Source organism: Paralichthys olivaceus, chromosome 1 (assembly GCF_024713975.1).
Source record: "Paralichthys olivaceus isolate ysfri-2021 chromosome 1, ASM2471397v2, whole genome shotgun sequence".
Lineage (NCBI taxonomy): Eukaryota > Metazoa > Chordata > Actinopteri > Pleuronectiformes > Paralichthyidae > Paralichthys > Paralichthys olivaceus.
The window spans coordinates 31,566,683-31,590,858 of NC_091093.1; the positions used below are offsets into that span (position 1 = coordinate 31,566,683).

At 44.9% G+C, this 24,176-nt stretch overlaps 1 protein-coding gene across 3 annotated transcripts; it reads right to left on the reverse strand.

The window, feature by feature from the left end:
• Nucleotides 1-348: 348 nt before the first annotated feature.
• Nucleotides 349-23,615, reverse strand: map1aa (microtubule-associated protein 1Aa). 3 transcript variants are annotated; one of them, XM_069528277.1, is made up of 7 exons: nt 23,337-23,615; nt 20,925-21,026; nt 10,800-10,882; nt 9,827-9,967; nt 3,030-9,741; nt 2,704-2,930; nt 349-2,623 (listed from the first exon to the last, which is right to left on the reverse strand). In XM_069528277.1, the coding sequence occupies exons 1-7, from the start codon at nt 23,593-23,595 to the stop codon at nt 2,468-2,470; spliced, it is 7,680 nt and encodes a 2,559-aa protein (XP_069384378.1). In that variant the 5' UTR covers nt 23,596-23,615; the 3' UTR covers nt 349-2,467. The 3 variants fall into 3 exon arrangements, with proteins under 3 accessions (XP_069384378.1, XP_069384383.1, XP_069384382.1); XM_069528282.1 differs by lacking the exons at nt 20,925-21,026; nt 23,337-23,615 and adding an exon at nt 15,987-16,039; XM_069528281.1 differs by lacking the exons at nt 20,925-21,026; nt 23,337-23,615 and adding an exon at nt 13,017-13,038.
• Nucleotides 23,616-24,176: the final 561 nt, after the last annotated feature.

Genomic DNA, 24,176 nt, shown 5'->3' on the forward strand with positions numbered 1-24,176 from the left:
CAATCATGATGAGTTTTTATATCATCAATAACTGATGAGAAACACTTGAACAAACATCAGAGAGAAGAACGAGCTGAAGTGACAGAAACATTTATCTAACGTCTACTTTGATTTTCTTTTAGTTCGGTCCATGTCCCATCTGCTAACATGGAGGAGGAGGGTTTATACTGCAGCCAGACACCAGGGGGCGATGGAAATGATTTGGTTTCACTCATGTCGTCCATCTTGTGTTTACTAATTAATGTTAACGTGATGATTAAACTGAGAAGGTAAAAGTGACATCATGATCATAGTATCTATAGTTTTCATTGTGATGTAATGACACGACTCAACAAGAAGAGGGAGACATTCTCCTTCAATAATGTTTTTATTGGTCATCACGTTTTTCCCTTTTCACAATAAATCTGTTTTCTATTTGAGATAACGAGAGTATTGCACCTAAAACAAGATGAGAAGTAATGATCACTTAGTTCACAGCACAGCCAGGTTACATGTGCCTCCTCACAACCACACAGCTTCTGAATATACTCTTTTAAAATAGCATTTCTATGTAAAGTCTGGAGCGATTACATTACAGGAGAATTCAAAGGTTCACATGCACGTACAAGCGGAGCTCACTGGAAACCCACGGCCTCCACGACTGGAGTTTAACTTTTTCTTTCTTTTTCAACAAGATGAAAATGTGTAAATATACGAAGCGTTGTCTGGTAAAAACTGAAGAACAGGAAGTTGTCTGCAGATAAAATGAGTTGACGTAAGAGCGTCTCTCTCGTCTGGCAGTTTGAGTTTGGAATGATCAGATCGTTTGTGTTGTTGTAATCAGATGTTACGCTGCTGCAGTGTTTGACCCTGTTACTCAACATCAGACTCTTACATGTTCATCAGAAATCAAACATCGTTCGCAAACTGAACCTGGATCTGTTCATCTGCTCGTTGTGTCCAGGCCAGTTCTACTGTGATGCTCAGTAACCAAGGCAACCAGGAGATCAAAGTCCTCGACGGAGAACGTAAAGGTAATCTGCATCTTCACATTCAAATCAGCTCGGCCTGTTTCTTAGAGAGTCATCGTGCGTGCATCTGTTGTTCATGCGTCTCTAGATAAAATTCTATTCACAGGAATATCTGGACTTTATTGTGGATCGATAAGGAACAACTCTGGTTATTGTTGTTTCTGTGGTTGGTTTTGTTCCTGGTTTAAAATCTATGAAATTACTGAAAAATATCAAATCATCAATATCAAATTAAAAACATCTCTATGTAATATTCAGTGTTAAAAACACTCACTGAAATAAAAAACTGATGAGTAACACGGGAACAAAACTGCTTCAGGTTTTAACCACGCTGGTTAATGTTTGTGCTTGTTTGAGTGGCAGCTCCAGGGAAAACACAGCGGCTGAAATACTGAGTCTGTGGTTTTACACTTAGTCTGTAAGTCAACAGAGGGAACGGCTCATCACACGTCAGGTTTCTAAACGTCTCTCCCTCGACACAGCAGGACACAAAGGCACATGTGGCTGACAGTCCAACCGCTGCACCAGTCAAACCTGCCCTGACCTTCCTCACCGTCCTCATCATCCTCATCATCCTCATGTACTGTTGGAAAACATTCTTCGTCCTTTAGCTCAGCTTTTGTATAAAGATCTTTTAGACACAAGTATGAGTGAAAGATAAAAACTCGTCTCCTCAACATCCTCAGCCACCATATGTTAACTGGAAGGACACTGAAAAAAGACATAGAAGACAAGAGAAACAAGAACAGAGAGAAACGTCTTCATCAAAGTCACTGTGAGAAAGAACAACCTCAGAGAAACTCAAACCGTTGATTTTCACTTTGAGAATCGTAGAAATGTTATATTGTGAATACGTTTGTTTCTAATCCAACATCAAATCTACTCACGGAGACGACTGAGATCTACTCGAACATTTTCTCTCACTACGTCATAACGAGGCACAAGGTTCGACACTGGGACTGTCGAAGAGAGAAAGTAGAGTCGGGTTACTGATTGATTTTCTGTTGACAGAATGTTTCAGAGTGAACGTCTGAGATTCAGTGGAAGAACATTTTGTACTTTGTCTCTTGTGCTTCGATTCAGGCCAATTAACATCCGAGCAAAGCATCAACGTGTAAATTGTTTCCAGCTTGTTTTTCTTTTTTTAACACAAAGAACATTTTGTCTTCACTAATAACAGAAGTCTTTGTTTCACAGAGGCTGAAAAACACTTTTGTTCCCTCATGTGGTTGAAGAGTAACGATGTGGTGGAGGACAGATCATGATTTGTAATATAAATGGTCAGAGCCACAACAAGCTTATAAACAAATAAAAATCTAGAAAGTTATCAGTTATCCAGATGTGTTTCTGCTTTGAGCCGATCACGTCTGGGGCGGGGACGGATTTCAGATATCATTAAAGAGAAGAGCAATCAAAAACAGATCTACACTGGGGAGGCCGGGGGGGGAGCCAAGATCTTAAAACTCGATCTTGCAGGCAGGGAAGGATTCGTCCTGCATGACGACGGTGCTGCTGGAGGCCAAGACCATGATGTTGAGCTCCTGCTGCCTCTCGTGCGTCTGCTGGTACCAATCACGGGTCACCTCCGTGTCGTGGGTGGGGATCAGCGTCACCTGAACAAAGGATCAGGAAATTAGCAAAACCTGGAAAAAAAAAACTCTCGACGTAGACATAAACAAAGATCAACTTCAACCTGTAGGTTCGATCCCCACTGAGCTTTGCCGTCCAACAGTGCATCCAGAACCCCTCGGCTTGGTTCACCGCTGGCTGCATCGTTCCCGCTCACCACGTAGTACGCAGAGCGAATACGTTTGAAAAACTCTTGGTCCACGTTCTTGGCACTACAGTGATTGGGAATATAGGCCAAGTCTACGTAAATGGGAAGTCCAGGAGCGGCTGCTGAGCCGGACTTCTGGGAACCTGACGGGAGAAGAAGAAATGACCATGACTACGTATCAATCTTAGAAAATCTGTTTGGTTTCATTAAGAGTGATTTCTAAAAAGATCTGATCCACTCACCTGAACTGGTCTTGACACCGTTACTTTGCACTTTGCCAGGGTTGAAGCTGGACCGGGAAAGGTCGTCGTCTTTGGAGCCTTGTCCGTCTGACAGACGAGACATGTGTGAGCTCTTGTCTGCCTCCTTCTTCTTTAGCGAAGCTCTGCGAGGAGACGCCGTCTGCTTCACCGGCATCGGGGACCTCTTGCGCTGAGCTGGTGATGATGATGATTTGGTTTTCCCGGAGGATTTTTTCAAGCTCTTTGCTTTTGGCTCTTTCTTGACTGAGCCATTATCCAAAGAGTCAGGATCCACCATGCAAACGTCTGGGTGAGGGGGATGAGGATAAGGGTCCATGACGGGTGCAGGAGGAGGGTCGTGGCTCCTCTTTGAGGACTGATGGCTGCCTCCTCCGGTGGCAGATATTTTATCGATGGGCATGTAGTCTGCGTCCTCGTCTGAGTCCATGTTGCCTTCACCGGTGGCTGAGGGGTATTCCTCGGTGCCTGGAGGAACTTCAGAGTCGGACTGAGAACCCAGAGACTCACTGACGGAGGTGGGTGGTGTGTCCTCTGTGGCGAGACCCAGTCCTGCAGACAGGCCACCAGCCTGGTGCAAAGAGCTGCTGTGAGACGCCTGATGATGAGGCTGTTTGTGAGCCCGTCTCTTGACTGACAGATCATGGTCGTTGCCCTCCTGTGATTGGTCGCTTTTACCTTCCTCCTCCTCATCATCCTCATTGCTGGATAACCGCCGCATACTGGGGTTGATGAAGGAAGGTGAGAGGTCCTCTTTGCGCTGCCTGTACTCGGAGGAGGAATATCCAGGAGAGGTACGGCTAGTGTAAGAGGAGGTGGCTCCCATCGGTGCATCACCAGCAAAATCCTGATCGCTGTCATCATCATCATCCCGGCCTCCTTGGCTGCACTCCTCGGAGTAGAAAGGTGAGTGGAAGGGCTGGTCGGTTGAAGAGAGTGAGAGTGGGCGGGCCGGGTGCTCTGGCTCCATCTCACACTCCTCATCAAACTCATCATCATGACGATAATGGGGAGGAGAGTCTCCAGGGACCATCCCCATCTGGGGCTTAGGCAACTCCCAATCATAGCAGCTGCTGTAACCGGCCTCCCTGGACTCTACCCGGACCAGGCCTGGAGTTGCACCGCTGGCTGCTGCTCCAGCCGGGAGGGTGGAGCTTGTAGTGACCTCGGTGGGGCCGTTGGCTGTGTCTGGTTTGCTTGCCTGGAGAGGTGAAGCCATGTAGGAGTCAAGAACATCAGGGAGTTCACCAACTGTCTTTTCAGCAGCAGCTGGAGCAACAGCCTTGTCAGGAAATGAGAGACCACCGGCCAGGCCACTGGAGGGAGACCTCAGAGTGATCTCACGAATGTAAGCCTCCTCATCTTCTTCTTCACTGCTGTCAGTCTCCTCAAAGTAATGTTTGCCCTCTTTGTCTGGCCGTGGTGAGGACGTGACACCAAACAGAGCAGCACTCGCTGCCTCTTTGTTCTTGGAGAGCTCCTGTTGAGAGAACGGTGCTGCTGAGGCCCCAAACCCAACATCTGTTTCCAGCTTGGACCCTTCAGACCATTCAGGCTTATAGAAACAGTCAGACTGAGGACCTTTGTCCATAATCCCACCTAATGAGGTTGTGTGCTCCTTCTTGTCCTCAGCGAAGCCACTGGACGAGAGAGTGTGGAAAGGTTTGACGTCCTCCAACGGGCTGAGGGGGGAGAAGCGAGCTAAACTGGATGTGGACTCAGCCGTGGTTGTGATTTGTTTTTCAGACACTTCCAGGTAGTCATCTTTGGCCCCAGCAGAGCTAGAGAAGAGAGAATCCATGACCGGCGAGTGTTCATCTTTAAAAGACGAGTACTCGAAGAGCGGTTCTGCAGAGGCAGGGGTCTCCAGCTCCTCTCCGAACTGACGGCTGGTGGAGAGCGAGCCGGAGGTGGAGGATGAGTAGCTGTAGGCAGAAGACGAGGAGTAGCCAGGGGCAGCCGTGGTTGTGTATTGAAAGCTTGCGTCCAGTGACCTCTTACTCAGAAGGTCTGGGGTCTTTTGTTTCTCAAAATCAGGATCAGTGGCGTCGCTCTGGTAATAATGCTCCTCTGTTGATTTCAGAATGAAGTCCTCTTTATCTTTGTCTGTCGTCTGACTTGATAACAATGAGTCTTTCTCACCACTTCCATATGAGTATTCAAACCCTGAGGAGTAGCCAGAGAAACCTGTAGCACCTCCATCAGCTGGTTTTCCACTAAAGGACGAGGACTCATCCTTATCTTTGTCTTCAGCCTTTGAGCTGGAGCTGCTTTCCGACACACTCGGCTTCCCCTGACTGTTGTATCCATATCCTGCCATAGAAACCATGAATTCAGGTCTATTTGAGCCAAACATTTCACTGATGGGACTTTTCGCTTCCTTCTCAGACTTCTCTTTGGCACCTTTCTCCACATCTGAATCAACAGCACCTTCATCCTCATCGTCCTCTTCGTCTTCCTCATCCTCATCATCCTCATCATCCTCATCAACTACATCATCATCATAGTCCTCCTCATCTCTTGCTGTTAGTTTTCGCATATCAACCTCCAAACATGCTCCTTTGTCACCGAAGCTTGTGGAACCAGGTTTGCCAACATTCAAACCCTCCATTGAGGACTGTGTCTGGGGCTTCGTGATCTCAGGGGTAATAGCAGCAGTGCTCTTGCAGTCGAGCCACGATGGAGTGGACGACACTTTTCCATCAGAGGCGGTAAATTCCTCTCTCTCTACCATCTTTACCGTGGATGTTAGCGGGGAGGGGGGGTCGTGTTTCTGCAGATCCACTTGGCTCCTGGCAGTTTCCTTCTCCATCGTCTCTAACGACTCCTGACGATAGGAGTCAGAGTCCACTGAGCTTGTTTTGCTGTCATAAATATCACTGTAGGAAAATGTCTTCCCGTGGACATAGGGCGTGTCCTGTCTAATGTACGAGGCCTTTTCTTTGCTCTCCTTCTCGGGGAAATTATAAAGACTGAAATGAACACTTTTCTCAGGCTCTGTGGGAGATATATCAGTTTTCTCTGCACCGTCCTGTTGAGAGTCTGCTATACCGTGATCTGTTGATAAGGGCTTTGACCCTGGCACACTTCTGAAATCATCATCATCTTTCTCATCTTCATCATTCGAGTAAACCACCTCAGGTTTTGGTTTCACCTCTGAGCTGAAGGAAACCTCTGTCTTCACCGAGGCCTTGACTTCTGTTTCTGTTACAGCAGATTTTGCCTCAAGGGAGAAGTCGTCGTCCAAGAAGCGCCCTTCTTTTGCTTCCATTAGTTTGGCCTTCACAGTGGGCTGTAAATCCTTTTTGGCGTAAAAGTCTTCATCATCATTGTCTTCATCAGATTCTTCAGATGCTTCAAATCCTGTCTTGTCACTGGGCACGCCGATAAAGGAGCTGTCTGAAATCGAGACGTATTTATGAGTGTCGGCTTTAACATTGGTCACGTCCTCCTCTTTATCTTCTGTTGGAGAATAACCGCTGCTTGTGGGCACGGACTGAGTGGGTGAAGCCAGTCTCATAGTGCTGTCGTCTGGACTGAGACATCTTTCCTCACTCTCCTGCCTGGAGTGGGACTCTAACCCAGGGGAGAAAGATGGAGGAGGTGAAATAGGCTTAACATCAGCACCAGCCTTAAATCCCACTGTGCTGAAGAGAGCCTGGTTTTCTTTGACAGCCTGTGTGGGGGAGTACTGCGTAGAAGTGAAGGGAGCAGGAGAGAAAGTGGCAGAGGGAGATTTCTCCTTCTCCTGGAGCATCTTTGAGGCTGCATGTTCGTAGCCCTCGTGGAGTTTACCCAGAGGGATGTCGACATTCGGAGTCTGGTCCTCATCCTCGTCCTCCTCATCATCTTCTTCTTCGTGGACTGATTTGCTCTTTGCATCACCCTCCAGCTCAGGAATGTTGGGCTGGTACTCATCAGAGGAAGGAGACTTAAAGCACTTGTCGTCCTCCAGAGAGGAGGTGGGTGAGATGGTTCCTGCTGAGTGGAGATAGTCTTTTCCCTGAGCGGCCTCTGCACGTGAGGGGATACTGTTGATGGTGTCGAGCAGGAGAGAGTTCCTCCCAGCGTCCTCAGTCTGAGGAGCTGTAACAGAGGCTATTGACTGGTCCTCTGCCACAGATGTGGCAAAAGAGGACAGTTTGTCATATTCTGTGATGGATGTTGCTGAGGAGATGTGTTCTTCCTCTGCCAGAGGAGCAGCAATGATTGCTGGGTAAGGTGCAAGCTCGGGCACTAGGCCCATGAACGCTTTAGGTTTGACATCAGACGCCATGGAGCTTTTCATCTCTTTGATGCCGTGCATGGAGTCAAAGCTGCCGGGGACATCAGGAACAGAAATATCATAGGACCCCACGTCATAGCGCAACTGAGGGATCCTGTCCTCTGGTTCTTCGTGGATCTCCTCGTCAGAGATGGTCTGTTCAGTCTCGGAGTAACCGGGAATCGTCTCGTCGTGAATGAAAGAGAACTGCTCTGAGGCGGAGGCGGCTGCAGTTTGCCCGACTGTGGTCGATAAAGGTTTTTGTTCAGCTGGTGTTGTCTCCCACTCTTTTCCGGGTTTTTCCTTTTTCACCTTCTCAGTTTTATATTTCAGGACTTCGTCATCTTCTGTTCCTTCAAGTTCTGCTTTTTCAATCACATCATCCTCCTCCTCTGAGCTGTCACTCTTCTTTGATCTGTCTTTTATGTTGTCCTTCACGGGATGTTTGTCATATTTCTCCATCTTCTCCTCTTCATACTTCTTGTCGAAAGCATCACTCGCGTCCTGTTTCGCGGCTGAAACCAAAGTGCCCTTGTTTCTGTCTTCTCCTGGACTGACAGGGGATCTGGGTGAAGAAGATTTAATCTCAGTAGTTGGTGATTTTACTTTCTCATCAACTTTAGTGTCTGTAAATAGTGAATGCTCAGACATCACATCATTCTGGATGGGCTCAGTCTTGGACCGCTCTTCTTGTTTTAGAGCCTCAAAGTCCTCAGTTAGGTCCTCAGGGGAGGAAACAATAGACCTGTCAGCCAGAGCAGCAGCTGCCACCTCTTCAGGGACGTTCTTTGGAACTGGTCTTTTTTCATTGGCTTCATCTTTGACTGCTTTATTCTTGTCTGTCTTCGGCTTCGCCTGAGTCTTGGCCTTGTGCAGAGTTTTTCTCACTTCTGGGGTAAATGGCTTCAGGTCTGGTTTGGTGATTTTTCTCAGCTCTGGTTTACTTGGGTCTTTCTTTTTCTCTTCTTTGACTTTACTTTCTTTTTTTATATTTTCATCTTTCTTTATCTCACGTTTCTCCTTTTTAATCTCTTTCTTCTCTTTGTCTTTCTTTTCATCCATCTTGGATGCTTTCTCATGTTTGGCAGTTTTTTCCTTGGATATCTTCTTCTTCTCTTTCTTGTCTGCTGCAGGAGCCACTTCACTGTTTTTCTGTTGTTTGGTTGCTTTGAGACTTTTGAGTTTCTTCTCTTCTTTCTTTTCCACTTTATTTTCTTTGGTGATGTCACTTCTGGACTCGTCCTCCTGCCCGCTGGCTTCTTTCTTCACATCCTTAGAATGTGGTTTGGGAGAAGATTTGAGACTCTCCTTGCTGTCAGTTCTGGACCTGATCTTCGTCTGTTTGATGATGGGAGGGGGTGCACCCAATGAAATGTCTTTCTGCGTAGCCACTGGGTATCGCAGGTAGTCCAGGTGTTTCAGTTTCTCAAGGCCCTCGAAGATTTTATTCTGGGGTGCATTTCCTGGGAACAGCACCCTGACTATCTTCTCTGATGGACGGTGAGGAATCCAAACAATGAGCGCGGTAACTGATGTCAAGTATGGAACAGAGATTTCCCCTTCTTTTCCGTTGGGCATCATAATCCCCGTCTTGGCTTTGCTGTTTCCAGCCCACTTCTGCATCAGAAACTGCATCTCTTTGCTTTCTTTTACAGGGTTTAAGACAAACATGTCTAACTTTCCCACACCGAGTTTGTGGAACAGGGTGATAGGTTCAATGGTGTTGCTGACCACCCTGTGAAGAGGCTCTGGTGTGATACCAAGCTTGTTGAGGTACTGCAGTGTAAGTGATGCTTCTTCAATGCTTCGCTTCACCTTCAGTGTGGACTCCGGCATCCGCAGCTTCTCTGGGACGTTGAAAAACACGATTCCAAGCTCCGGAGAGATCAGGTTCTTCATCCAGTCCCCGTTGCTGCTGGAGCCAGATCCTTGGTTACGCTCCTCCTCCTGCTCAGCGATCTTTCTCTGGAAAAGCCCGTTAATACCAGCGAGGTTGTCTGCACCGATATGGGTGAGCAGCACAGAGTCAACCCTGTCTAGGTGACGAACCAACTTCCAAAAGCAGGACTTTCGCTCAGACCCTCCATCCACCAGGACATTGAATCCATTGACGGCAAACAAAGCTGAGTCTCCTCTGCCTCCAGGGAAGATGTAACAGCAGGGTTTGGACAGCTTTAAAAAACCTCCAGAGGTTGGGGGCTCCAGAAGGTCAAAGGGTGAGGGGACGTCAACTGTCTCTGAGACATAGTCAGTGAACTCTGTGACTCCATCCATGTCGGGGAGGTGGGGTTCGGGGTTCAGTCGGTATTCCAGAAGGTTTTGGATCGGCTGCTGCTCCTGGCTTTGGCCCAAGGAGCTCCAGCCCCCCTCTCCCTGACAGGAAACAGTAAGCCTGGACGGCTGCTCTGCCCTGGACAGGACTTCGATCACCTGGGAACAGGAACAGAGGAAAATGAAGAGTCAACTAAAATCACTGTTTCTGCAAACACACAGAGACAGAGATGGCTGAGCTCACTTGAGGGTTGGAGATGATGTCAGAGAAGTGTTGCCAGGTGAAGGCTCCACTTTGCAGTAGGACGTCACCTCCCTGCTCGGAGCTCTGGCCACTGAGGATCAATAGCTTATTCCCGGCGAAGTCAGTGATCAGAGAGCGGATCTGGGTGGAGGAATAACAAACAGATTATTTTATATCAAATAAAAAATCTTCCAAAGGCCTTCGACTCAAAACCAAAGAGTCAAATGGTGACGAAATTATCTTTGACCAAATGTAGGCAATGAAGTTGGTTCATATTAGTGCAAATATCAAAACAGTGTCTGTTCTATATATACAGTATATATACAGTATATATACTGTATATACTGTATATATATATGATGTATGATGATATATGATGTAATAACAACAGCAGGATCAAGACATTTTTAAAGAATTCAAATATTTCAACACAATGAATATGAGATGTCAAACATTCATTGAACTGTTCATGATATAAAAATAACACCGTGTAAATAATATCATCAGTTTAAGGGGATCAGTGTCACTCCATCCCAAAACACAAAAAGTGAAATATGGTCTACTTCAGTCTAAAAGAGGACAAGAGAAACATTCGTCTCACATATCGAATATTACATCTAAATTCACTGATGAATAAAGTACACCAGATAAACACAGTGCAGTGTTTCTTCAGGTTCTTACAAAGAAAAGTTACAGATGAAATGGAACTTGACCAGAGTTCCCACTGACGTCCATCTTGTTTTAAAGATGTTTTATGGGGATTCTTTTCACTTTCTTTAATGTTGTGTGATCAGAATGTTTCTCAGAATAATTCATGGATCCTGATGAAAACAATATGTTTAGACATTTCTCTATTTATACTATATATATACTATATATAGTATAAATGTATGTATACATTGGTGTGAGCTCTGTCTGAAGTTTATAAGGACGACAGGATTTAAAAATGTCCTGACGATGTCGTGTGGTTCACCTCTGAAGCAGCAGCGTCTTCTGACGGGTTCACCAGCACCACCGACTGCAGGACGTCACTGTGATACTGGAGCAGCCGCTGGCCTTCAGGAGACACACAACACAACACAACACAACACACTGATCGAACAGGATCCAAAGCATCGCACTGAACACACAACGTCTGCGACACTGTAGCTGCAGTTGTCGTCGTGTTTTCAGGACCTGAGAACAATGCTAACTGCTAGCATGCTAACACTGTTATTTCCAGTGATGTCAACAGCTGATGCTAAGCTAAACAGGTAAATAAACTGCTAATGCTAATGTTCACAAGAGTCGAGAGCCCTGGCAGTTGAAATATTTGAAGCTTTATGTATTTAGCATCGACTGTAACTAAAGATGGACGACATGACAGCTCCACAAAAGTGAACCCGAGTCATCTTGATTGCCCCCTGGGGGCTGGCTGCTGTACAGGTCAAAACCCTGCTTCCTCCATGTAAGTGGATGGGACATGGACCAAAATAAAAGTCAATATATGTTGAATATAGGTGAAAGGTCATGATTGACAGCTGAGACTGACTCGTGATTGGTCGAGAGGGCTCCACCCCCTGATCACTACGTAAACTCCAAATGACATCACAGAGTGATGTCATCGACTATATCAGGAATAGAAAGGTGCGAGCTAACGAGTGATGTGTCGTCCATTTTGTATTTACAGTCAAAAGTATTTACTCATTTGTGGAAGTTTATTACTTTCACACCAGAAAATAAAAACACGCCGCGTTACAACGTGAAAAGTGTCGTGTCGTTCCGTGAAGATTTCTGCTCGAGTGTTCCGGCCACGTGACATCGATCATGAGCAGCCACACCCAACAGCTGCTCGGTCCCTCATGTCTCCAGTGCTGCTCAAACCCAGATGAGTTGAATCCTGTCAATACTTTTCATACACAATCACAACAGCAGCACTAAAGCATCGCTCAGCCTCATTGGCTGTTGCTATGGGGACGGTCCTCTGGCTGTTACACTGACCCAGTCTGAGGAAGACGCATTGCAGCATTTCTGTGAGAGGGAGGAGAGGCTGCTGCTGCTGCATGACGGTGTTCACACAGCATCACATGCAGGAAGCGAGCGCTCGCTGCAGCTGCTTCATCAGGGAAACTATATTTAGCTCCTCACAAACCTGGCGATCACCTTTTTCTTGGTGAAAACAGAAAATCAAGAACGACCAATAAATGAAAGATTGATAATATCCACACGTTAGGTCATAAACAAGAGATGCAGTTTTTAAAAGTGACGTCCATTTCACTTCACTGGAACCTGCGCCTGTGTTTTACAGATGGTTCTGCAGTGACCATGGAGTGAAGAATAAAAGATGAAGTAAAACCCTGGTGTTAGAGAGTGCGAGTTATTTAAGGACTCAGATGAAGGTGGAGCAGAACAACAGCCTCCCTCAGTCAGTGGCTGTTCACAGCATTGAAAGATAAATCAGAGCCCACACACTGGACTCTGCTGGTGAAGGATGAAGAACATCCAGGTCGTGGCAGCAGCACGTTTCCTGTCCACTCGTCTCGAGCAGCCTCACACCTTCTGAACCAGGAAGAAGCAGGAGAATAACTGACAGATAAAATAACCCAAGTGAATAATTGACCCTCCAGCAGAGGGTCAATTAAAAAGCAGGAATCAAAGACCGTTATGACAGAATCTCTGACGAACAAATCAATGAGCTGCTGCTCATTTTGTCTGCAGGTCGTTCAGCAGCTTCACGTCAGGAGTAACTGAACCCTGGACCGACCCTGATAGAGACAGTGCTGTCTATAGACGCTCTGTATGAATGTGTGAAGAAGAAAGATCTTTATAAATACAGATCATTTAACATTCCCCATTCTGTCTTCATTCATCAGTCGACCCCTCATCCACGAAACTTAAGGTCAACGAATCATTTAAGTGAAACGTGTTTCCTCAGAGACTGAAACTGTGACATCTGAGGTGCAGCATATCAAACTGTGGCTGCAGGATCACAGGAGGATCGGATTCTAACTCGAAAACAAAAGTCCTGGATCTGCAGATTCTCCAGATTCTTACTCTGTGGTGGAAATCAGTTCAGTAGTTTTCATGTCATCTTAACGACTAATAAACCAACAAACACGAAAACCTGATCACTGCCTCACAGTCGTAAACCTCCAGCGACCAGACACATGGTCCCGTCTGTTCCTGTGAAACATCGTGATGTCACAGTGACCTTTGACCTGTGCTGACATGTCAACATGAGAAGCTCCAGTGAGAACAGAGTTATTAGACCACGAGGAGACACTCAACTCTTTTCACTCCACGTGTCGTCTTCAAACAGCAAACTTGTAAATGTCATTAATAAATATTAAGTATTATTAGTTTTAATACATTTTCAAAATGTCTCCATGGATATTTCACTTATTCTGTTATGATCTGAAAATAAAATCATTCCCAGGTAACAAAGAACAAAGCAGCAACAAAATCCACTTCACTCCCAGAATAAATCATCTCTGTTCCACAATCCGGGTCAAAATTTCAATCCACACAGGAAGTGAATATTTTCTTTAAATCCTCGCTCACACAGACGTAAACAGGAGGTTTGATATATTTGCATTTGTGTGACGGTTACACCTCAAGTTTCACTCAGAGAATCTTCTTCCTAATCTACACATGAATCTTTAGAAGCAGATAAATGTGCATTAGTTGGAGACTGTTTGAAACGTGTTGGCAGCAGGTACGAGCTGCTGGTGACTCACTGTTCCACGTTATGTCACATGATCAACATGGGGACGTGTGTGTGGAAGTGTGACATCACCAGCAGTCACATGATCTCTGTCAACAGACGCAGCATATGGAGGATCCACTTTACAGCTCGAACACCTGAACAAGGACCTGCCTCAGGTCAGAGGTCAGTTTTCATCCTCCAGACTCATCAACCTCTGCTGTTCACTGAGGAGCATTCGGCGTGAACCTCCTGAGCCGGGACGTGTTCCAACACTTTGCCGTGAGGGAGGATTTGTCGTTATGCGAGTGTAAGAATCACTGTTGCACATGTGCAGAGTTGAAGCAGATCAGAGAACAGGAGCGTTACTTCCTCTCAGCTGTGTGGAGCCTGCTCTGGTTCCAGAATGTTCACGTGTGTGAAAGCTTCACGTTCTTCATTCTGGCTGAAGAACATGTTTGATTCTGTGAGTTTGTACGACGGCTGAAGTTCCTCCTTCACTTCTCTGCTCTAACAGCTGGAGCAACAGTGACTCAATCACTGAGACTCAGTCCACTGCTCCGCCCACCCTGAGGCATCATGGGAGCTCACGACAAGACTGTCGAATAAATCAGTCATTTCTAATCGTTTCTCAGAGTAGATCTCAGTAGATCTCAGAGTAGATCTCAGAGTAGTTCTCAGTAGATCTCAGTGAAGATCTCAGTAGATCTCAGAGTAGATCTCAGAGTAGTTCTCAGTAGATCTCAGTAGATCTCTGTAGATCTCAGTGAAGATCTCAGTAGATCTCAGTGTAGATCTCAGTAGATCTCAGTGTAGATCTCAATAGATCTCAGAGTAGATCTCTGTAGATCTCTGTAGATCTCAGTGAAGATGTCAGTAGATCTCAGTGTAGATCTCAGAGTAGATCTCAGAGTAGATCTCAGAGTAGTTCTCAGTAGATCTCAGTAGATCTCAGAGTAGATCTCAGTGTAGATCTCAGTAGATCTCAGTGTAGATCTCAGTAGATCTCAGTGTAGATCTCAGAGTAGTTCTCAGTAGATCTCAGTAGATCTCTGTAGATCTCTGTAGATCTCAGTGAAGATGTCAGTAGATCTCAGTGTAGATCTCAGTAGATCTCAGTGTAGATCTCAGAGTAGTTCTCAGTAGATCTCAGAGTAGATCTCAGTGTAGATCTCAGTAGATCTCAGAGTAGATCTCAGTAGATCTCAGAGTAGTTCTCAGAGTAGATCTCAGTAGATCTCAGAGTAGATCTCAGAGTAGTTCTCAGTAGATCTCAGTAGTTCTCAGAGTAGATCTCAGTAGATCTCAGAGTAGATCTCAGTAGATCTCAGAGTAGTTCTCAGTAGATCTCAGAGTAGATCTCAGAGTAGTTCTCAGTAGATCTCAGAGTAGATCTCAGAGTAGATCTCAGAGTAGTTCTCAGAGTAGATCTCAGTAGATCTCAGAGTAGATCTCAGTAGATCTCAGTAGATCTCAAAGGGCCAGGATCTGTTATCATGTTTTCAAACTTGAAGACTCAGAAACTCTTCGCTTTTAAAATTGTTTTAAAGGTTCAGTGTGTAGAATTTAGTGACATCTAGAGGTGAAGTTTCATGTTGCAGCCCCCCCCCCCCCCCCCCCCCCTTCAGTTGTCATGAAAACTCAAGTTTGAGTTTGTCCAGTTTGATCCACAGTAAAAAACATGGCGGCCTCCACAGAGAGGACCCCCCCCCCCCCTCCATGTAAATATACAGTACTAAAATATAAAGATCGGTTCTATGGTCAAGAAAACTACAGTTCATACAAGAAGAAACACACCAGTGAAAACACCACGAGGATTCTTTATATTCAATTTCTGCCAAAAATCCTTTCACCTGAATCTCACACACTGGAGCTTCACACCGTTAATCAAATGTGAAATCTACTTCAGTGACTTGTCCAGTTATTAATACTTGTGTTCACTATTTTATACTGAATCAAATAAGTAAAGGATCATTGATGAATCCATGAAATGTAAACAAAGCTTTCAAGCAGCTTTTTCCTTTCAATCATATCAAACTGATAAACAGCTGCAGGCTGAAGCTCATATTTCCAGATGTTATATAAACAGAAACCCGTCCCTCACTTGTGTGTGGGATTTAAACATCTGTCCGCGTGTCTCTGCGTCTCTGTTGAGACATTTCGTCTGGACAGTTGCATAAGTTGAGGTTATTCAGAGGGTGAAGTGTAATCTGTCGTCAGCAGCTGAACAGATGAGCTGCAGATGTGTGACCAGCACAGTCTCAGCTGCTCTCAGGTCAGAAGATGCTCTGCAGCTGAATTCAGAGCATCGAACACGGAGAGAACAGAGGCCGACACATCTCAGACCTGCTCACTGGGACCAGGAGAAGATTCCTTCATTCTGCAAAGGCTCTAACCCAGAGAGTGATGCTCAGAGGACGGTGTGACCCACATGCTGCAGCTACATGTTCACAAAACACGGATCAGATCGTTACTCACGTTGAGTCCACGGTGAAGAGCTCGGATCCCAGAACAGATTCCTGCGCAGACTGACGCCGCATCAGAAGAAGAGCAAACCGACCTGCACATTCGTTACGCTCAGAGAGATGGAGAGGGAGGAGCTCTGGTCCTGATGCTGCGGGGCTGAGGAGGAGGATGAAGATGAGGAAGAGGAGGATCAGCCTCGTTCTCACTTCTTCACTGAGCTGCTGCCCCCTGATGCGTTCAGGAACCCGTCGTACATTCGCCATTCACAGGCTGCACGATGACCATGATACATTCAAGTGAATAGGAAAAAACGCAACTCCACTTCTTATCTTGTGTAATTCAGCTGTGAGGACTGTTGTTGTGTATGTTTTGTACAATATGACACAATTCATCCTCCGTCATCTTTCATCGATGGTCCCGATCACAGTTATCATCTCTGCACTCTCGTGTTTTAAGACTGTGTCTTCTTTTAGAAATGAAATTCACCTCATCACAACACGTGATGTTGAATTAGGTTTGTTGAACCATCACCTACATAAATATCTATAACCTGATTTATAATAAGTCACTTCTTCAGGTTTTATTTAGTTGTAAACATTATTTAAACCTGTAGAAATCTGTATTTTCTTTTGGTCGCCTCGTGGTGGCGTCATATCTTCTTTGAGTTTGTCTGAGTCAAAAGTGATTTTTTATCCAGTTTCAAGTCACATTTTTACGACACACTGTTTAGACCTCCGTGTTTTTTAACTTTGTACTTTAGAAACAGCAGCGTGAGAGACGTCCTGTGGCCACAGATTTTTAAATCAGAATAATTCAGCTCCTGATAAAACCCTCCTGATAATCTGAGCAGGAGACTGTGGAGATGAGACCTCGTGACCTCCCAACATCACTCATTCTGGGATTTACAGACCTTCAAACTGCAGAATGACAAGAACATGATTTTCACTGTAGAGGCGTGACGATGCAACGTGCTCATAAGGTAACAAAAAACAACCGCTCTGAGTTTTACATCGTTCACACCTTGAATCCAACATCTGCTTTAACTCTGCTTCGCTCTCAACTCCTGAGAAAAACATCTGGTCCTTTAACCGGTAAATGAGTTTTTCTATGAGACAGTTAAAACCAACAGAGGCCGTGAGATGATTCTGAAAACGCTGTGATACCGTGTGTGACATACTAACAGGTTCATTCACTCATTTATATTGTTTCTATAAAATGTTAGTTATCGGTTTGCTTCAGTTATTTTCCTACTGAAGAAAATCTGTGTTGCTGACCCACATGTAACATTCTGCAATATTTGAATCTGCACCGTGTTAATCTTTTTATAATCTGTTGATCCCAGGTTTTTACTGTGGAGGTGATGATGAGTAGATTTTAGTTTTTAGATAAAAAAGTTAGATAATATTCTGAGAGACAAACAAGTGGATTATGTTTTCTGAGAAGGAGGCGTTTCACACAGCAGCTGGGGAGGGAGTCAAACTAAAATAGACTCTAAGCTTCTTTAGTGTGACCCACTGTAAACTATGAATCACAGCATCAGACCAACAGACACACAAAGAGACGCTTCAAACCGTGAGACAAAAGTCCAGACGTTTCACATCTGTCCCTTACATAACATCTGTCAGAAACTAAGTTTCTTTGATACAGAAATAACAACGTGGAAACAAGCGTCTGCATAAAATCTGTATAAAGTGAAACAAAAAATGATGAAGAGATCTTCCCCCTCCAGGTCAGATATCAAAACTCTAAGTATTTGTTAAATATAGTTTTGGGTGAAATGTGTTGATTGACAGCTGAGACTGACCCATGATTGAAGGTTCATCATACTGAGTGTGAGGAAGCAGCAGTGAAGCAGCAGCGTCTCCTCTGAGTGTCAGACAAATGTTCACTGTAAATACAGTTCGACGGCTCAGCTGCTCGGCGGCTCGGCGGCTCGGCCACCACGCCCTCCTGTCCAGACACTGCCTCTCTCTCCTCATGTCTCAGCAGCTCATCCACCTCCTTACGTCATCTCTAATTCTCTCTCTCTCTCTCTCTCTCTCTCTCTCTCACACACTTATATATATATTATATCAGCAAACGTTAAAACTGATGTGTGTGTGAAAGGCTCATATCAGATAAATCACACTCACACTCACACACTCACACACTCACACACTCACACTCACACACTCACAGACACACACATACTGCAGAGAAACAGAGGAGCAGATCAATAAGGCCTGAACACTGAATTATTAATCAGCACACGTTCTGCTGAACCACACCCAGAACAAACGCTGGACGTTTCTTTAAAGCTCGTCATCAAATCTGAACTCCTCATTGAATGATGCAGGTTGTGTTTCTCTCGAGGTTTTCTCCAGTTCACTTTCTGCTCAGACCTTTAGATTTTCAAAGCACTTCTCTGTGATTTACTGTAAATTTGAGAAACAAACACCGGGCGAGAGCAGAGAGAGACACAAAGTGAAAACACGAGGAGAGACAACAACATGACAACACCTGAAGTTAGTGTAGTTTAATAATGAGGCAGCTGACATACAGGAAGTTTTATTACTGATGCATCACTGTCATTAAATATAACAAACTTGTGTGTGTCTGTGTGTGTGTCTGTGTGTGTGTGTGTGTGTGTGTGTGTATATGTTTGTGTGTTTGTCTGTATGTGTCTGTGTGTGTATGTTTGTGTGTTTGTCTGTGTGTGTCTGTGTGTGTCTGTGTGTTTGTCTGTGTGTGTGTGTGTGTCTGTGTGTGTATGTTTGTGTGTTTGTCTGTGTGTGTCTGTGTGTGTATGTTTGTGTGTTTGTCTGTGTGTGTCTGTGTGTGTCTGTGTGTTTGTCTGTGTGTGTCTGTGTGTGTGTCTGTGTGTGTGTGTCTGTGTCTGTGTGTGTCTGTGTGTGTGACTGTGTGTGTCTGTGTGTGTCTGTGTGTGTGTGTGTGTGTGTGTGTGTGTATGTTTGTGTGTGTGTGTGTGTGTGTGTCTGTGTGTGTGTGTCTGTGTGTATGCAGATAAGTGTGTGTAAGCATGTGCACACAACAGAGTGAGGCCTTCAGGAAGCCTGTGACTCCCAGCGTGGGCGCTGGCTGTCCTTCAGCACATATGTCATCATCTCATGGAGGTCAGTGAAGAAGCTGCAGCTTCACCACTTCAGAGCACTATTATTATTATTATTATTATTATTATTATTATTATTATTATTATTATTATTATTATTATTATTATTGTTATTACTGTATTATTATTATTATTGTTATTGTTATTATTATTATTGTTATTATTATTATTATTATTATTATTATTATTATTATTATAGTTATTATTATTATTATTATTATTATTATTATTATTGTTATTATTATTATTGTTATTACTGTATTATTATTATTATTGTTATTGTTATTATTATTATTGTTATTATTATTATTGTTATTATTATTGTTATTATTATTGTTATTATTATTATTATTATTATTATTGTTGTTATTATTATTATTGTTATTATTATTATTATTATTATTATTATTGTTGTTGTTATTATTATTATTGTTGTTATTATTATTATAATTGTTATTGTTATTATTGTTATTATTATTGTTGTTGTTACTGTTGTTATTACTATTGAATCAGTGATAATAGAAGATGTGAGGAAGAGGAGGGTCCATGTTGGATTATGTTGTGAGTTCTAAACCGTCAGCCATGATGGAGGAGGAGGAGCTTCACAGGAGCCAATGAATGAATGAATCAGGACTGAGTTTGTAAACCTGAGTGTCACATTAGCTCAGAGCTTCTGACCTTCAGCTTCTGACCTTCAGCTTCTGACCTTCAGCTTCTGACCTTCAGCTTCTGATTTTCAGCTTCTGATCTTCAGCTTCTGATCTTCAGGTTCTGATCTTCAGCTTCTGACCTTCAGCTTCTGACCTTCAGCTTCTGATCTTCAGCTTCTGACCTTCAGCTTCTGATCTTCAGCTTCTGATCTTCAGCTTCTGACCTTCAGCTTCTGACCTTCAGCTTCTGACCTTCAGGTTCTGACCTTCAGCTTCTGATTTTCAGCTTCTGACCTTCAGCTTCTGATCTTCAGGTTCTGATCTTCAGGTTCTGACCACGTTTCAACTTCCTGGATCTGATCGATTTTATAATGTGACCTTTGTACGTGCAACACAGAACATCGTCTCCTCCTCTTCCGCCTCCTCCTGACGCTGATCATTGTGTGTGTGTGTGTGTGTGTGTGTGTGTGTGTGTGTGTGTGTGTGTGTGTGTGTGTGTGTTGTACTGAGTTTCAGGAGACAGAGGAATCAATATCATCTGAGTGTCTCTCCCTCTGCACGAGGAATTGAGTTCATCCATCTGCTGTGTTCATATTTTCTCAGAGCTCCTCATTTATGTAAATGTTTCAAAGTTTCAGGTCGGAGCAAAGTGATGAAGAATCATCCTGAGAGCTGAGAATCCTCCAGAGGTGAGAAATGCACCTGCAGTTGTCAGACTGGTCCACCAGGGTCCGAGAAGAGAAACGTTCTGCCAGACATCTGAGTCTGCAGCATCACAGAGCTTCAGTGAAGCCATCGTCCTCAGGGAGACATATATATATATATATATATATATATATATATAAATATATATAAATATATCTAACTATGGACAGCTTCTGATCTGACACAAAACACCACCAGCCAAAGAAGTGTGTGGGAGGAGCACCAAGTTCTAACTGTGTCTCAAAAACCAGCTCCGTCTGTTCGGCTCATCTTCACTGAGGAGATGTGCTGCAGTAAATATGAAGCAGTGAGACACATCTGGCTCCTTTCACAACCCAGGGCCTGATTCCTCATCACTCTCACATTCAGCCGCTCATTGATCTGCAGCCCGATGCTCAGTGTGCATGTCAGAGCCCGATCAATACGACTGTGTCACATATCACCGGTGCATGTGTGCAGAGAAGAGAGATGACGAGAGGATCTGACCTTTGACCTGTGCTGAGAACTGAGCGGTGTGTCTGCTCTCGAACTCCTGCAGCTCTTTGTTCAGGTCACAGACGCTCACATCAACGTTCCACGAGCGCAAACCTGTGAAAACACAAAGAGAGAAAATCGACGTCATCGAACGAGGAACAAACACAACATTTCCTGTCTGACGGCGCTGCTTTGTCATCAGGTCGTCATGTGACTGAAACTACTTCTTATTATAAATGATGATGATCCAGAACAAGAAACCTTTGAGCATAGATCGTGTTCAACGGGCCGAGCTCTGTTATTATTTACTTGGAATTCAGCTCATGTGTGAATGAAGTGAATCTGTCTCACTGAACTGAAACAAAGCGTCACGATGCCCTGAAGCACTCTGGGTAATCTGGGTATGTGCAGTAAGAAATCTTTATTCGAAACTGAACAACTTCGGACGACAGCATGGACAGAAGCCTCCAGCTCTAAAACATCGAACCACTGATATAATAATTAGAAGTTTGTCTCTCTGCTCAGACCTGAGTTTTGTCTGTCTCTCTGCTCAGACCTGAGGTTTGTCTCTCTGCTCAGACCTGAGTTTTGTCTGTCTCTTTAATCAGACCTGAAGTTTTGTCTGTCTCTCTGCTCAGACCTGAGGTTTGTCTCTCTGCTCAGACCTGAAGTTTTGTCTCTCTGCTCAGACCTGAGGTTTGTCTGTCTCTCTGCTCAGACCTGAGGTTTGTCTCTCTGCTCAGACCTGAGGTTTGTCTGTCTCTCTGCTCAGACCTGAGGTTTGTCTCTCTGCTCAGACCTGAAGTTTTGTCTCTCTGCTCAGACCTGAGGTTTGTCTGTCTCTCTGCTCAGACCTGAAGTTTGTCTCTTTACTCAGACCTGAGGTTTGTCTCTCTACTCAGACCTGAGGTTTGTCTGTCTCTCTGCTCAGACCTGAGGTTTGTCTGTCTCTCTGCTCAGACCTGAAGTTTGTCTCTCTACTCAGACCTGAGGTTTGTCTGTCTCTTTACTCAGACCTGAGGTTTGTCTGTCTCTCTGCTCAGACCTGAGGTTTGTCTCTCTGCTCAGACCTGAAGTTTTGTCTCTCTGCTCAGACCTGAGGTTTGTCTGTCTCTCTGCTCAGACCTGAGGTTTGTCTCTCTGCTCAGACCTGAAGTTTTGTCTCTCTGCTCAGACCTGAGGTTTGTCTGTCTCTCTACTCAGACCTGAGGTTTGTCTGTCTCTCTGCTCAGACCTTAAGTTTGTCTCTCCACTCAGACCTGAAGTTTGTCTCTCTGCTCAGACCTGAGGTTTGTCTCTTTACTCAGACCTGAGGTTTGTCTGTCTCTCTGCTCAGACCTGAGGTTTGTCTCTCTACTCAGACCTGAGGTTTGTCTGTCTCTTTACTCAGACCTGAGGTTTGTCTGTCTCTCTGCTCAGACCTGAGGTTTGTCTGTCTCTCTGCTCAGACCTGAAGTTTGTCTCTCTACTCAGACCTGAGGTTTGTCTGTCTCTTTACTCAGACCTGAGGTTTGTCTGTCTCTCTGCTCAGACCTGAGGTTTGTCTCTCTGCTCAGACCTGAAGTTTTGTCTCTCTGCTCAGACCTGAGGTTTGTCTGTCTCTCTGCTCAGACCTGAGGTTTGTCTCTCTGCTCAGACCTGAAGTTTTGTCTCTCTGCTCAGACCTGAGGTTTGTCTGTCTCTCTGCTCAGACCTGAGGTTTTGTCTCTACTCAGACCTGAGTTTTGTCTGTCTCTCTGCTCAGACCTGAGTTTTGTCTGTCTCTCTGCTCAGACCTGAAGTTTTGTCTCTCTGCTCAGACCTGAAGTTTTGTCTCTCTGCTCAGACCTGAGTTTTGTCTGTCTCTCTGCTCAGACCTGAGTTTTGTCTCTCTGCTCAGACCTGAGGTTTGTCTGTCTCTCTGCTCAGACCTGAAGTTTTGTCTGTCTCTCTGCTCAGACCTGAGGTTTGTCTCTCTGCTCAGACCTGAGGTTTGTCTCTCTGCTCAGACCTGAAGTTTTGTCTGTCTCTCTGCTCAGACCTGAAGTTTGTCTGTCTCTCTACTCAGACCTGAGGTTTGTCTCTCTGCTCAGACCTGAAGTTTGTCTGTCTCTCTGCTCAGACCTGAGTTTTGTCACTCTGCTCAGACCTGAGGTTTGTCTGTCTCTCTACTCAGACCTGAGGTTTGTCTCTCTGCTCAGACCTGAAGTTTTGTCTGTCTCTCTGCTCAGACCTGAAGTTTTGTCTCTCTGCTCAGACCTGAAGTTTTGTCTCTCTGCTCAGACCTGAGTTTTGTCTGTCTCTCTGCTCAGACCTGAAGTTTTGTCTGTCTCTCTGCTCAGACCTGAAGTTTTGTCTCTCTGCTCAGACCTGAGGTTTGTCTCTCTGCTCAGACCTGAGGTTTGTCTCTCTGCAGCCTGTGCCCGTCTCTCCTGCTCCTCGTACCTTGTGTGATCTGTCTCCTGGTGTCGTCCAGCTGCTGGCTGGAGGAAACGTCTCCGATCACGATCAACATGCGATAGTTTCTGTGCTGGGGCGCAGCTGGGACGTGGTGCTGTCCACGGTGCTGAACACACTCCTCCAGCTCAGCTCGCTCCTCTGAGGCAGCTGCTGCTGCGATGGGGATCTCCATGGTAACAGTGCCGCCAGTGGACACTGAGCCCTTTTCCATTTCCATGACAACTGCATCCGGAGCAAGCACCATGACGATGCAGGATTAGGTGGGAGGAGCGGTGGGCGTGACTCCGCAGATGATAAATATTTGATTGGATCGCAGGTTATGTGGCTATTTGAGGTCTCAGCGTTTTATTGGACCAGAGGAAAAGAGGAATATGAGAATTGATCTTGATCGTATTTCATGTATGACACTGCTGACTCACACTGATGAAGAAGAAGTGAAGATGAAGATGTTATGTGGACATTGAGCAGTTTGACAGTCAGTGTCTGTGATGATCGTCACTGAAGACACGTTGTTCTGATACTGAACTCAACAAAAGACAAAGGCTCTATTTATATCAGTGTCACTGTGAGTACCAGCTCCACACATCTCTGTTCCCTCAACAACAGCTTCACTGTGACACGATCACAACAATGACTCAGAGACAGAAGCTCTGCTGAATCCGCTGCAGCACAGACGCAGCACAGACGCAGCACAGTGGGATTTTATTCAATGATATCAGATTCAAAGATTATTACACACAGTACACATGCGGTACATTATTACACACAGTACACATGCAGTACATTATTACACACAGTACACATGCGGTACTCATGCAGTACATT

Coding starts and splice junctions, on each gene's coding strand:
- map1aa (XM_069528277.1), bottom strand. CDS start 23,595: ATGGTGCTTGCTCCGGATGCAGTTGTCATGGAAATGGAAAAGGGCTCA. Junction 10,883..20,924: donor GTTCTCAGCACAGGTCAAAG/GTCAGATCCTCT, acceptor TGTCTCCTGAAG/GCCAGCGGCTGCTCCAGTAT. Junction 2,624..2,703: donor AGTGGGGATCGAACCTACAG/GTTGAAGTTGAT, acceptor TCCTTTGTTCAG/GTGACGCTGATCCCCACCCA.